This window comes from Empidonax traillii, unplaced genomic scaffold, assembly GCF_003031625.1.
Source record: "Empidonax traillii isolate 1590-97213 ecotype Southwest subspecies unplaced genomic scaffold, ASM303162v1 scaffold2532:size30121, whole genome shotgun sequence".
In the NCBI taxonomy this organism is placed as follows: Eukaryota; Metazoa; Chordata; class Aves; order Passeriformes; family Tyrannidae; genus Empidonax; species Empidonax traillii.
The window spans coordinates 15,366-29,298 of record NW_020957725.1 but is presented as its reverse complement, the minus strand read 5'-3'; the positions used below and the strand labels follow the sequence as shown (position 1 = coordinate 29,298).

General features: G+C 44.5%; 1 protein-coding gene across 1 annotated transcript; it reads left to right on the top strand.

Annotated features, from left to right (window-relative positions):
* Positions 1 to 373: 373 nt before the first annotated feature.
* Positions 374 to 12,646, top strand: LOC114072017 (cilia- and flagella-associated protein 53-like; the record flags this gene model as incomplete). Its single annotated transcript, XM_027909928.1, has 6 exons — positions 374 to 550; positions 5,693 to 5,996; positions 8,924 to 9,142; positions 10,039 to 10,255; positions 10,689 to 10,791; positions 12,268 to 12,646. Coding segments are annotated over 6 exons (1,243 nt in total), but the record flags the coding sequence as incomplete, so codon positions are not given.
* Positions 12,647 to 13,933: the final 1,287 nt, after the last annotated feature.

The following is a 13,933-nucleotide window of genomic DNA, read 5'->3' as shown; positions in this document are numbered from 1 at the left end:
GGAGATTCCATGATTCTGTGCTGAAGGATGACAGCACTACAAAATCAAATTGTTATTATCTGGTGTCAATTGTAGCCTGAAAACGAGAATTTATTTAACAGGGGGACTGAAGTTGTAAAGCAACAAAGTGGGTTTGCAAGATAAGGAGTTTAAACTGTGCCTGGGCAAAATCACTCGTGTTGTGCTGTAAAATTCCCTCCGTGGACACAACTGGAATGATCCCCGAGTTAAAATCCCATGTTCCCTTCTTTGGCATTTGCAAGAAGTGTTGAAAGGAGCCCAGTGCTCGTTTTGTGCTAATAACGAGTAAACTCAAACTTTATCCTTCAAGAGAAGGATTGCTTTAGCCTTTATTGAAATGTTTTCATTACAGGCTTCGTGAGCTTCTGGAGGAAGAGGAGATTAAGTACTTTGCTGAGATGGACACCCTTGCAGAAATGGAGGCACAGGACAAAGAAGCAAAGATGAAGGAACAAATAAAATTACTGAGAGAGAAGAGGGAAAGAGAAAGGCAACAACAGGTGGCTGAGAAACGAGAGCAGCAATTCAGGTACTGCCATAAGAATATCTTATAAGAGAGAATTTGCCCGAAGTAAATAGGAAGGGGCAATTTAACAAGAACGTGGCAATAAGAAATCGAGGAAGGAAAAACGAATGTGATTAAAAGGAGGCAGAAAAAAATTAAAGTAGTTAATTCCTGCAAGTGTAGTGTCCTTCCTTGTCCCGTGTGAGCATCCCTGCACTTCCACCTGCCAAGTCAGCTGTTGTTGTAATTCCTATTCCAGCTTTATACAGTTGGAGTGAACAGGGTGCATGGAAGGTTAATTTTGCCCAAATCAGGCTTACTAAGCTAACAGTAGAGTCGAGGATCCTTGAAAAGATCCTTGAAAAGATCCCTCTAAGTCAAAGATCCTTGAAAAGACTGTCCAAAAAAACAAGTGGTTTTGTTTCTTGCATACTTTTCAAGAGTAGCAGCTGCAGTTCAGGTTTTAGTGTAGCCTGAAATTCTGTGCCAAGTCCTCCTGACTGAAGGCAGGAAGACTTGCAGGTGCTTGGTAGGCTCTGAGGCCTTGGCATGAAATCTGGCTCGCTGCATTCTTGGAAATCTGGTTTTCTGAGGAAGGGATGAAAGAAATAATAACATTATTTAATTGTAGTCATTTGAAGTGTCTCTTCCCAGTCTCCCACAGTGCTGTGAAATCCACAACACCTGCTTCTCAGTGTGGAGAGGCTGGGGATAAAAGTCAGCACTCGCTTTCACTTGTGCATAAACTCCAATTAACTAATTTCACAGGTAAGTATCTCTTTCAATGTGGGGTTTATTGGCTGAGGCAGGTGTTAGGCAGTGCATTCTAGGTTCACGTGGTGGCTTGAAAACATGGCCCTTGCCATTTACAGTTCCTGGTTTGTTCTCTACTGATCAGACAAAGGGGTTGAAACTCCCTTTTAAAATGGTTTAGGGGGATGGTGCTGGAGTGTCTTTTATTTTGTCCTTGCAGCTTGTCTTACACACCAAGGAGATGGGATGTAGACACCTAAAGGTGAGTGGCTGAGTGTTGGTATCTCTGTGTTCACTGGGAATCTGAGTTCCTGTTCTACTTAGATCTTCACAGACATCAGGACAGTTACAGGAACCCGATGTCACCCTCAGGGAGGTCTGTCCTAACCCTGTCACTTGAACTGCACCCTAACCTGCACTGGCTGGGATTGAGTTCCCATTGATCAGAGTGGGAATTCAGCACATGTGTAGATTGCTGTTTAGACACCTAATTTTAGGTATTTTAATTGCAAAATGGATACCACCACCACTGGATCGCATCATTTGGTGTCAAATATCTGGATTTTTATGCTGCAGCTGCCTGTCTTAATATCTCAAGTCCTTTGTCTTCCCAGTACAACCCTGTGCATCCATGGTTCACTCAGTCTCCGGGGGTTATTTTATCCTATTATTATCCCTTAACCTTTCCCACTCTGCTGTTGGATCTAAGCAATATTCATACCAAGCAGCATCCCATTAAAATTGGTGGAGCTTTTCTGGTGGCGTTCTGCTGGCTGCAGTTTCCCAGAGGATTTGGAGGCAGTGAAATCATCTCTCTTCACAGCTGTTTTGAGTGGCAGTCTTGGGGTATCTTTGCAAATGGATCTTCACCCTGCAGGGCGCAGAGTCCTTCTCTTTGACTGGCCGGATGTAATGGGAATACATTCCACAGTTAGTTCCTCTAGGTTTGTCCCTTTCTAGTCTTAAATTAAGGTCTCTATGAAAGAACAGAGCTCAAATAAACACCAGCTAACAGCAGTTCACTTTGTCTGTGACAGGTATCTCTCTTCATGTGTATATTCTTCGTTGTATTTTGAGGTCTTTTCTTCCCTGAAAGGAGGTCTCTGCTGTGGTGGTTGCTTCTGATTAGATTAGCAACTTCTAATATCTCAACCTGCACGTATTTTTCTTTAGGTGGCCCCAGATCTGGTTTTCCTTGGCTGTTAGCTGTTACTCTTCCTCCTAAACCATCCTGGTCCAGGCAGAGATGTGGGAGCAGGCTTTGCTGCTCAGGATACCAACACTTACTGAAAATCCACAAACAGGAATCTGCAGTTTTGTCACAACCTGTCTTCTGGGGCAGTGGCCTCCAAACCTCTTTGGCTGAACAGCCCTAGCTGTAAAAAATTCTAGCGGTCCTGCCCAATATATTTACTTATTTATAAATTAAATGCTTGTGCTACCGTGCTGGTGTACTGTGTACACTATAAAACATATGCAAAACCAGAATTTAAAAGAGGGTGGGGTAAAGAAGAAATAAACACTATTTTTTACTTTCTAATGTTATTTATTAGTGGCACAAAACGTATTCTCTTCCTGCACGCCCCACTTTGAAGATCATTACCCTAGGGCACAGCCAGAGGAGCCCTGGGAAGTCAGTCCAGGAGCAGGTGGATGTACAGATGATTTTCTGTTCCCCTTTGCCTGTGAATTTACCTCTAGTTTGAATGTCTTTCTGAAAACTGATACAGGCTTGTTTGTACTTCCTTTAACTCTAATCAAGGCGCTTCTCTCAAACCTGAGGTATAGGAGCACCTTTACTCTCATCCATTATTCCAGAGTCCCAAAAGGCAGCAATTTTTGTAGCAGCCCTGTAGGCTGGTTTGGAGCTGTGGCCTGAGGGTACAGGTTTTGACAGCTTCTCAGTAGTGATGTTAGTCAGGAGGAGCCCTTTGTCTTGAGGTGACAGAGGGGACAGACCTTGGGCCACCAGAGTCCTGCTGGAATTCATTTTCACGGAGGGCTGCACCTTGTATGAGAAGACATCCAGCCAGTGCCAGCCTGAGGGCTCGTTCATCACGGGTAACTTTAAAGAAAGTTGCAACCGCTTAAAATTTGCATAGAGCACATATCGCATCCCCTTTCTTGTGGTAACATCAGAAGCATCCCTATGGGAATGTTGTTATCCCAGCAACTTCCTACTGCAGCCATAAAATGAATAAATAACTGGTGTGTAGGGGGGTTCTGTCTTTGGGAAGTAGCCACACACAGACACAGTTTTAATGTTAAGAAGCTTAGGATAGCAAAGTGAGGAGGAAAACCAGCCATCTGGGGGAGCAGATGTTTATAGGTACTGCTGTAAAAGCTGCTCTGAAGGAATTATTTTGATGAAATCAAGCAATTACAGGGTTATTTTATATTAAAATTCTAGCAATGCCGAACGTAAATAATTAACTTCTCCTCCCCCCTGAGATTCAATTAATATCAGATTATTTTATAATCACAGAAAAGAATAACTAATTCTTTCGTCCTTCACTGCTGAGAGAACTTTTGAACCCATTGTGTTAGGGTAACACAGTTATTGCTAATGGTGTAAGATTTCACATCTTAATAATGGCATGTGTCCCTCACAGCATTTGAGAAAGATGTTTCTCATGAATACTAATTAGCACTGTAAGCTTTAATGACCACTTACTGCTGCCCAGGAGATGGAAGGTAGATTCCAGTGGCAGAACACATGAAAACCAGGAATGCTGTAGTATTGAACTGTCCAACCTGGCCTTGGAGAGAGGATGAAGAGAGAGATGCCCTCAGCCCCAGAAGGTTACAGCTGAAATGTGAGGCAGCAAAATGGTGAATGCCAACGGGGAGAAAATGTGGTGAGACCTCTGCTGCTTAGGCAGGGGATTATTTCAGATTTTATTTCACTGCTGCCGTTATGAAAATTAAATAAATATGCTAATGTGGAGATTGGTAATAGCAAGAGGTCATTGCCTGATGAAGATTTAATATTTTTTTACTGCACAGGATTGTCACTAAACGTTGTATAGTATAATAGTATTTCACATTGTGCAGGTGACTAATGCTGCCATGCAGGGGTTCAGGATTCAGACAGTGATACCTCCAGATGTCTGCCATGAATTCCTAAGTAGCTTTGCAATAATCTGTAGAAGATGGTTTCATTCAGCATGAAATTGTGAGATGTCTTTTTACTTCAGAGCATTCACGTGTGTCTATCACACATTGTAAGGGCTTTATAGACCCTTCACACTTGTGGGTCTTCACCATTGTCTGCCAGTTTCACCTTCTGACTTTATCAAAATCTGTATCTCGGTTGTAGAACAGAATTAAAGTGCTTGCAGATTGCCCAAATTAAATAATGTTTGATAGCACGTGTTGATCTCAACAGTGCTTTGTTTGCAAAAATAAAAGCAGAATCTGCAATTAGTTCAGTCTTCAACTGAAGATAAATTACCTCTTTATATGCAACTCAGTTGCAAAGGGTAATTGAAAATTGAAAACTGCACTCCTTGTTGACTTTCTAGCTTCTCCAGGCTTTTATTGCAACTTGTCTGAAGTATCCCACAAAACTTCACTTAAAAAATTAATAGGTTTCTAATGGTTCCTGTTCAACCGTGTAACCTACATTTCCATGCTTGCAGTATTTTCTGAATATGAAATGAGCTTTCAGGTGACTTATAGACCTATCCTAAGTCTTCATTTGAATTAAAGAGCTACCCACGTGTTTGAAGAAGTGTAGTGTGCATGTGTTTTGTATGTAAAAGAAAAGCATTTATACACAGAAACACGTTCCAGCTACATATATAATACACATTGTATATATAATGGATATAGATATTGTGTTTAAAATCTTAGAATATCCCAAGCTGGAAGGGACCCACAAGGATCACCACTCCGACTCCTGGCCCTGCACAGGACACCCCAACAATCCCACCCTGTCCCTGGGAGTGTAATCCAAACGCTCCTGGAGCTCTGGCAGCCTTGGGGCTGTGCCCACTGCCCTGGGGAGCCTGTTCAGTGCCAACCACCCTCTGGGGAAGAACCTTTCCCTGAGATCCACCCTGAGCCTGCCCTGGCACAGCTCCAGCCACTCCCTCTGTCACTGGTCGTGGGAGTGAAAAGATTGGTGCCTGCCTCTCCACTTCCCCTTCTGAGGAAGTTGGTGGAGGTTTTTTTTTTACAAATGGAAATTTTTCAACTCATTAATGTCAAAATCTCCACCAAATCAGGCTCCCTGTGGTTCCTTAGGCCTCGCAAGCAGTGAGTGTCAGAGCGGGCGCAGAGCTGGGCATCCTGAGTTGTAGTCCTTTGAGTAGTTACGAGCTGGGAGCCTCCATCCATCCCACACCTCCAGACTTGCTTATTGTTTTGAGACTTTTTTTAAAAAAAAGAAACTTTTGTGTTGCCTTTCAGGAACCGCTGCGATGAGTATCGCACGCTGTGCGTGAGGAGGAACAAGAAGGAAACGAGCGACAGCCAGCTGGCCCAGCAGGCCCTGAAGGAGGAGCTGAAAAAGGAAGAGAAGATGGAGGAGAGGAGGCTGGAGGAGATCTGTGAGAAGGAACTGTTGGCTAAGGATCACCAAGAGGAGCTGGAGAAGCAGAAAGCGTCGTGGCGGATTCAGGAGATGCGGAATGTGCTCGATGCCCAGGTGGCCGAGCTCAGCGCCCGCAAAGTGGAGGAGGAGCAGCTGAAGAAAGAGGAGGCTGAATGGCTGGTAATTTCCCTATCATTCTGTGTTCAGGGTTGTGTATAAGGCCCTCCTAATGATAGGCTTACTAGACATTTAGACTAATCCATGCCTTATTTGTATCTTCACTGGTTCCATTAGTATCTGAGCCTGTCCTATTATGCTAAGCCTCTTTTCCAGAGCTGTGTCAAAGGCATTCCTGTTTACAGAGGGAAATACATCTTCTCAAACTCAGCACTGTAAAGGAATTTGGCCTTCAAAGCCTCTCAGAACCGCTGTGGGAAATGGAAACATTTTTAGGCTTTTGCCAGGCATCTTTGCAGTTTTCTGATTTCCAGTTTCCTGCAGGATAGCTGGAGAGTCTTGTTTCCCAGCTGATATGTGTAACAGCAGATCTCAGACTACAATACATATGTTTAATCATCGTGGTAAGTGCAGTGGAAGGAAGCAGCACAGAGGGGAGGGTGAGCCAGGAGCTGAAGGTGACAGCAGGGCAGGCAAGTAGTCTGTCCTCCTGTGCAGGAATCCCAAGGCACCTGAAGGAAGGGAAGGGAGGAGAGCAGCTCTGCTGACAGTAACTCGAGTCATCCAGCAGTCCAAACTGCTTGGCAGGTCTGTAGTGATGGAGTCCAAGACGGAGCCAGCGAGTCAAGTCAGCAGGTGTGGATGAGGATCGACCTCGGGCAGAGGTGTACCTGCAGCACGGCTCACGTAGGCACCAAAGGCAAGAGGCTGAGCCCAGCTGCAGCTCCTCAGCCCTTTTTCACGTGCCCCCTGCCAGCACTGATGCCAGGCTGGTCGGGGCTGGCCAAGAGCACAGGCACCCAGGGCCTTGCAGGGAGGCTGCAGAGCCTGTTGGTGCACTCAGGACCCGGAGAAACATTTATGTGAAAAATCCCAACTGCTCGTGCTCCAGCGGGCTGAACCTCAGAACCCATGCCCTTTTTTTATTTACTTTATTGTCTTCAAAAATTAGCAAGCAGCACCTAAGCTCTCTCACCTGTCAGACCTGGCCACTGTTGGGTGTCACATCATGGGGAGTCATTTGGCTACTTTGGCCCAGCTTTTTGGCCACTACCCTCTCTTTAGCTCATCCCTCCCCACAAGTCTGGCTGTAGTGGCTTTAGTGGGGCTTGCTAGTTTAGTATTCCGTGTTGACTTCGAGTTATGGGAGACTGTTTAGCTCATTTTGCAGCTATTTACATGTAGAGATCGAATAGGATACTTTTTGTCAGACGCTGGAAGCTGATGCTGGCAAGATATATGTATTTCACTGCTTTTTAAAAATGAAGACAATAATGAATCTAAAGCTCTGAAAATTCCAGCTGCGAAATGGCAGAGGCCCTATTCCAATCTAGGCTGTAATGTTTGACTTATTTAAAAACATGAAGCTTTTTTGAAAGGAGTGTTTCTGTATGGAAAATGGGATGTAATCTTTTCTCAGCAGAAGAGGGATATGGCAGATGGCCTCATTACAAGTTCCTCAGTGCAGAGCTGATAGCCCCTAATGATCAGGGGGTTTCATCTGGGTGAAGGGGACACTGTGAACAGCTAAGTGTCTCTGTGTATAAAGGTTTCTCCTGGGTTTTTTTTTGCAATGAAAACAGATTATTTAGTGAATCAAAACTCGCAGCTTCACCACGATAGATTATATGGGTGCATCAGGATATCTCAGAGAGGATGACAAAACAGAAACAGCCATTTTTACCTTAGCTACATTACCTACATTAGCTGCCTTCCTCCTCCTCTGTCTTTCCTCTCCCTTAAAGAATTGTGATTCCTTGAGGAGGTGGTGGAATTCACGTTATCCTGGCTGTAGTTCCCTGAGTTTCTGCCATAGCCCTTTGGTCCTGCCTTGCAGATGGGTGCTTTGGTAACCAGTTCTTTGTCTATTTGCAATGTTGTGTTACCCCAGTGTGTAAACTTTCATGGATCCCATCCTTGGCTCCTCTCACACAACGTCACTGACGTCAGAATTCCGCCTAAGACATGTGCCAACTTGCACAGCAGACTGCTGACTCTTTCCACTTGCTTTCCACCTTTACTGTCCAAAGCTTTTTGGGTTTACTTATTCTGTTGCTCTAATTATATGTATTGAGTTTCAAAGCTGCTTTACCAGCTTCTGAAAGTGAAATTTGACAGTTCAGGCAGATACAGAGCCAGCTTTGGCTCTGAAACACTGCAAGAATCCGTGGGTGCTTTATGTCCAGCATAAAAAGGGGATGTTCCTTAGGGAGTGCAGCTTCTGCTTCCTTATGGGGAAAATTAGCCATGCTGTTCGTGACAAGCCTGCTGATGCGTTTTAGAAGACTTATTCACATGACAAAAGAGACATTTAATTTAAAGACAGGTTGACAAAAGACTGTGTGCCTTCAAGATAGCTGAAGCATGATTTCTGAGAGCTGTAAATAAGCTAATGATGGTCCAGTAGTGTTTTATAACTATGTTTAAGTGCAGTTGTGCTTGTAGACTTATTCAAATGCAAGAAGTCCAGAAATCATGCTTATATATTAGTTAATGATGCTACTCTGGATTTTTGTTGAGAACGAAAATAATCCTGAATATACACATACCTGTTTGATCTTGAGGACGCATTTGCTATTTTTTCCTTGTTTCTTTCTTATGAACTCAGTTTTACTGTACATTTTTCTGTTCTTTTCAATATAAAGTGGAGTGATTTCGAGCCACGGGAATCCACTAACTGCCCATCAGAACAGAAGGATCCAGTTAGTGACTTGGTGCAACCTTGTGTCCAGCAGAGATGCAAAAAATCCTAAATTCTAATGAATTTAGACTAAGATGTTCATGCTCTAACACCTAGTGGATGACACTAGTTCTGTTGTTGTCAGCAAGAAGGGCTTTGCTCTTCAGTGCTCCAGTGAAACCAACTCCAGCCGTCCCTTAGCCTGAAGTTGTGCAGTGATTTTACAGTCTGGCTGTTTCTACCCTTGTAGGAAGAAGAGCGGAACCTGGTCAGGCAAGAGAAAGAGGAGCTGGAGAGGCAGAGACGACACAAACAGAAGGAATGCAGGGAGGTTTTGCTCAAAGCAGCCAAGGACAGGAGGGATCGTCTGAACGAGGAAAAACAAAGCCAGCTTGCCGAGGAGAAGATGATCTTGGAGCAAGACTTTCAGGACCCCCAGAGGGACCTTGAGGAGAAAACAAAAAAAAAAGTAAAGGGTTTTCGTTGTGAAGCTGTGGGGCAGTACCTCATCTGGACTAGTTTTGAGGCCCTGTGAACTGCACAAGCCCTTTTCCCTGGACGAGCTGATTCTTTTGTTGCACAGCCTGTTGCCCCTCCTCCTGCCAGTGCTCTGCAGCTCTGCAGCAGCCCATTACCGGTTTGAACCACAGCAAGCACTTTAATAAAGCATGCTTTGCAATCAGCAAGGCTACCAGGCTGGACAAAAGAAGTGGGGCTCCCAGGAAATCCTGGAATTTTGTCCCTCCACGCTGATTTCGTTATGTATAAATCATCTGAGCCTTTTCATCCTTGCACTGCATGGATGTAATGGAGGTTGGAAGAATATTTGGTGTTTCATGGACCTGATTTGGTAAATGTTTTTAACTGCAGAAAAAAGTAATACTAAGAGACTGTTTCAAATATTTCTATATATATATATATATGCAAAACCCCATGTTAGGTTTCTTTGAGATGCCATGAATGATGGATATGTCTGTCACTTCTTAAATTTTAAACAAATAGGTTGTCCAACTTCAGGGTGCAAATGGGTCTCAACGTAACTTTAGGACAGAGCAGGGACCTGCATCCATTGCTCTGCTCAAGCTGTTTGGAAGCTCATGTAGGTTGTATAAACTCAGTGTTAGACCTTTGGTGCAGAATGAGAGGAGGTGATATTTAATATATTTATTGGATCCCAAGGCTTTTAATGGAGGTGATGGGGAAGTAGCCTGGTCAGCTGTTCTGACCAGCTCTTTCCCATGGTGGGCTTTGGAATGGAGCTCTGGTCTCCCAGCTCCAACCCTGGCTGTGAAACCTCCTCTTCAGGTTTGGAAGGGCTTTTTTGAACTAATTTACTCAGACCTGCAAATATCTGTATGTTTGCAGCAAGAGCTGCTTAAGGACCAGCTTACTTACCTGGCACACCTGGCTGAACAGCTGGAGAAGGACAAAGAGCGAGAAGAAAAAGATGAGAAGATATTCAAGGAAGAGAATGATCAGGTTTGGGCCGAGAGGCTTGAGAAACTGAAACGAGAGAGGGAAGCTCGATTTCAGCTGCTGAGAGATGTCGTGAATACCAGACAGCAGCAGATGAAGGAGAAGTGTAAGTGCTAACATGGGTTGCTGCCTGTGCCCCAAACCTGAACAGGTCTGTCCAGCACCTGGCCCAGCGTGTATGGGCTGTGTGCTTGAGTGGACAACAGTGTGACCGTCCCCAAACCTCATTGCCTCCCAAACTTCACTCCTACCGGCATTCCTTACGCTAATTTCCCACTGCTGTCACCAGAGCAAAGCCTGGGAAAGTAAGGGTTGCAGGAGCAAGCAGTCATTATTATTAATTACATTATTATGAAGTTCTGAATGTGAAAACTTTCAGATGAAAGACAAAGAAGCTGAGAATACACTTGCTGTTGTTTGTGTGCCTCTGTAGAAGCAACAAAACTCAGGCTTCCTCTTTAGGCTACTTGGCCTGAATGCTGTCTTCAAGCTTGGCAGAGCTGTGATCTCCTAAAAGTGCTTTGGGTTTTGTTTTTCAGTGGAGAAAAAGGCAGAGAAGCAATTAGAAGTTGCTGAAGAGAGGAAGCTATTAGCTGAAACATTCAGAGAATACAAACGTTTGGAAGAACTAAAACGTGCAAGGTATTTTTCTTTTATGCCATCGGTTCCTTTCATTGCAGGTCACTCCTTTAAATTTCTGAGTAACCTAATTCTCATTTTCTGATAACTCTAAGAGCAGTGGGTGGGCTTTCTTCTGTTCAGAGGGGCTCTCCCACCATGCAACTTACCAGTTCCAAGCTGCTTAATACCAGACCTGTAGTTGGTGTTAAACCACCAATTCTGATCTCAGCATGCAAATAATGGTACATACCCTTGTTTTGGTTTTTTTTGGACCATCATGTGACTTACACAAATTACGTTTATTAAGTACATCCCCCTCATCCTCTGAGGTGTTGTTACAAGTCACAGAAGTTTGGGGAGGAGGTTTGATGCAAGGTTTGTTTGTTCTTTACCCAGGAGAGCTAGTGTGTTCAGGCTTATTGCTAAACTCCACCCACACACATCCCTAAAACAGCCATAAAGTCAGACACCAAAATGCCTCACCAGGGCTGTGGAATGTGTAAGCCAGCTGCACGGGGCTCTCCGTGCCTCACAGTTCCTCTGCATGAGGGCATCCTTGCACGCAGTAGCTGAAATGCTCCTCTGGGTGTCATGCAAAGCCTTGGGCAAAGGGCCTTCTCTCACTGAATTCCCCTTTGGAACTCCTGCTCGTCCCCATTTGTGTGTGGGACTGTAACCCAGCAGCTCCTGCCCGAGCTTCTGTTGTGCCCTCCGATGGGAGCAATCAGAAATGTCACCCTTCTGAAGGAAACACGCTGGTGGGCTCCAGCTGGGATGTGCTCCACTTGGCCAAGAGGGCATTCAGCAGTGTCAGGAAGGGTTTGTGCCTCAGCTCTCGTTGAGTTTCTGCACAAGTCCTGACTAGGCTGTTGGCATTTGAAGTGCCTGTGTGACTCGTGCTCCAGAAGGGCCTGAACACGAAAGACTTCCACTGCTTCTCCAGAGGGTAGTGAAAGCACTACAGGAGTCCTGAGGGGGGATGGAGGAACGATTCCTTGTGACAGCCCTTTCCAGGAACATCAGTGCAGCAGGAGCCTGGGCCCTGCGGGCAGGGACTTGTTCTCCTCAGCAGAGGAGTGGGCAGGGGGCTCAGGCTGCTCAGCCAGGAGAGGACTGAGAGCCAACACTGACTGCAAGGAGCTGTTCCTGCTCTCGTGCTCGTCAGGCACCAGTTTTTTACTCTGCTTTATAAGATACAACAGAACGCAATTAATTACCCGAAGAACGTAAGGTCAGCACGTGGCATTTGGTTAACAGTGGTAGTTATTCTTAACACCTGAAATGAGTCTTGAATGGTTCTTTAGGCTAAACTTGAAGGCTAACATACATAATAATAACAACAACAACAACAATAATAATATCATCGTCGTGGCTAGGCTTTGCGAACAAAGATTTGGTGATGATGATAATAATAATAATAATGTTATTAATAACAACAACAACGTTTATTCTTTTTGCCCACCCTTCTTAAATGACCTGTTCATTTGGCATTTCCAGAAAAATACAGAAAGCCAGTGAATACCGGGATCAGCTCACGAGTCAGATTTCCTACCGGCAGTACCTCCGTGAGGAAGAGGAAAAGGAGAGGAAACGGGAATACGAGGCAGGGCTGGAAGCACAGAGGGAGTATGAAGAAAAGGTGCAGTTCATTCTGTCAGCACCTCGGGACTCCATCCTAAAAACCCACCCAATGAGAAAAGCACTGATGTCTGACTCTTAGGGGCATCACTCACTATGATATTTTAGCTCACTCAGTTGCCTTTCAAAACATTTTCTAAGGGTGTTTATGCCTGACTAGGGTTAGCAGAACTCTCTCCACTCTGATACTCAAAACATTTAATTGGAGTTTATAAGAAATCTACTACTCCAAACTTTATTTTTCCCCTATGGATTTTTTTTTTTTTTGAGAAATTCAATCCAATTCAAAATGTTTGACATTTTAATTCGAGAATACTGTATGTTCTCTGCAGTATAACAGCGTATTATTAGGACACATAAGACACACAGACATTCTTTAAAATCTGCACCAAGAAAATGTGTGGAAGACTTTCAGCAAACTTTTATTAAAATGCCTTTCTAACTGGAAATATTTGCAGAATCTTTTTTTTTTTTTTTTAATATATTTAGATAAAAAAGTACTTGGTGACTCAATTACAGTTGTTAAATATAAAACTATGAGTCTGTTTTACTGTGGGATGGACAGTAAAGAGCTAGATATTCTTTTGCATAAACTCTGACGGCTGTTGGATGATCTGTGGAACACCAGAGCCCAAAGCTAGTCTCTGAGTCCTCTGCTTGAGCACAATCAGTTGTGCAGAGCTGAAGTTATTATTTTCTAGTTATTTTTCTCTCATTTTCATGGCAAGTTCTGCCTCCCTGGGCTCCTTGGATTGTCACCAACACCATGGTCTGAACACGGAACGGGGGGCCAGAGCACCAACAACATTTTAAGATGGAGCAACAAAAGAAGGGGCTGGATGTGAGCAGGGAAGGGTTGGGAGGGTTTTGGCAGGTGGGGAGCAGGGACACATCCTCTCTGCCTTCTCAGCTCCCCGTGTCAAAGGGCAGATCACCCTGTGTGCAGAGGAGCAGGGGGTGACCCAAGGAGGATGGGTAGGAGCAATCCATCTTCTCCCCGTGCCTCTGCCCTCAACCAGCTCCCCTACCTTCCTTTTTCAGTGTTTGCCTCCCTGTTGGCAAATACCAGGGCTTTTGTGTTTTTGTTTTGTGGGAGCATGAATGGGTGCACAGAGGAGCTGATAAATGGCTGGGATCAGAGCCCAGGAGCTCCAGCTCCCAGACATCTCAGAACAAATCAGGAATAAGCAGCCTGCAAAGTCGTCCCATCTTGGTTTAAGGCAGAAACCAAGTTCACAAATGTGTTGTTTTGTTTTGGTTTTGTTTTTTCCTGTGGAGAGAAAGGCAAGGTAGAAATGTACTAATCTGAAACAGGACCAGTGATGTTTGAACAACCCAGCTAATTCTGGGTGTAAATGCTGGAAGAACCTGGCCCTGCTGAGGGGAAAAGGAGCACAGTGGGATTTTATCCTTGCTGACAGACAAAATTTCTCAGAGAGGAGCATCCTGAGTCAGCAGATGGAAGAGGGGCAAGTCCACTGGCTGTTACCATCCAGGCAGGTGATCAGACAGAGCAGAGCAAAGC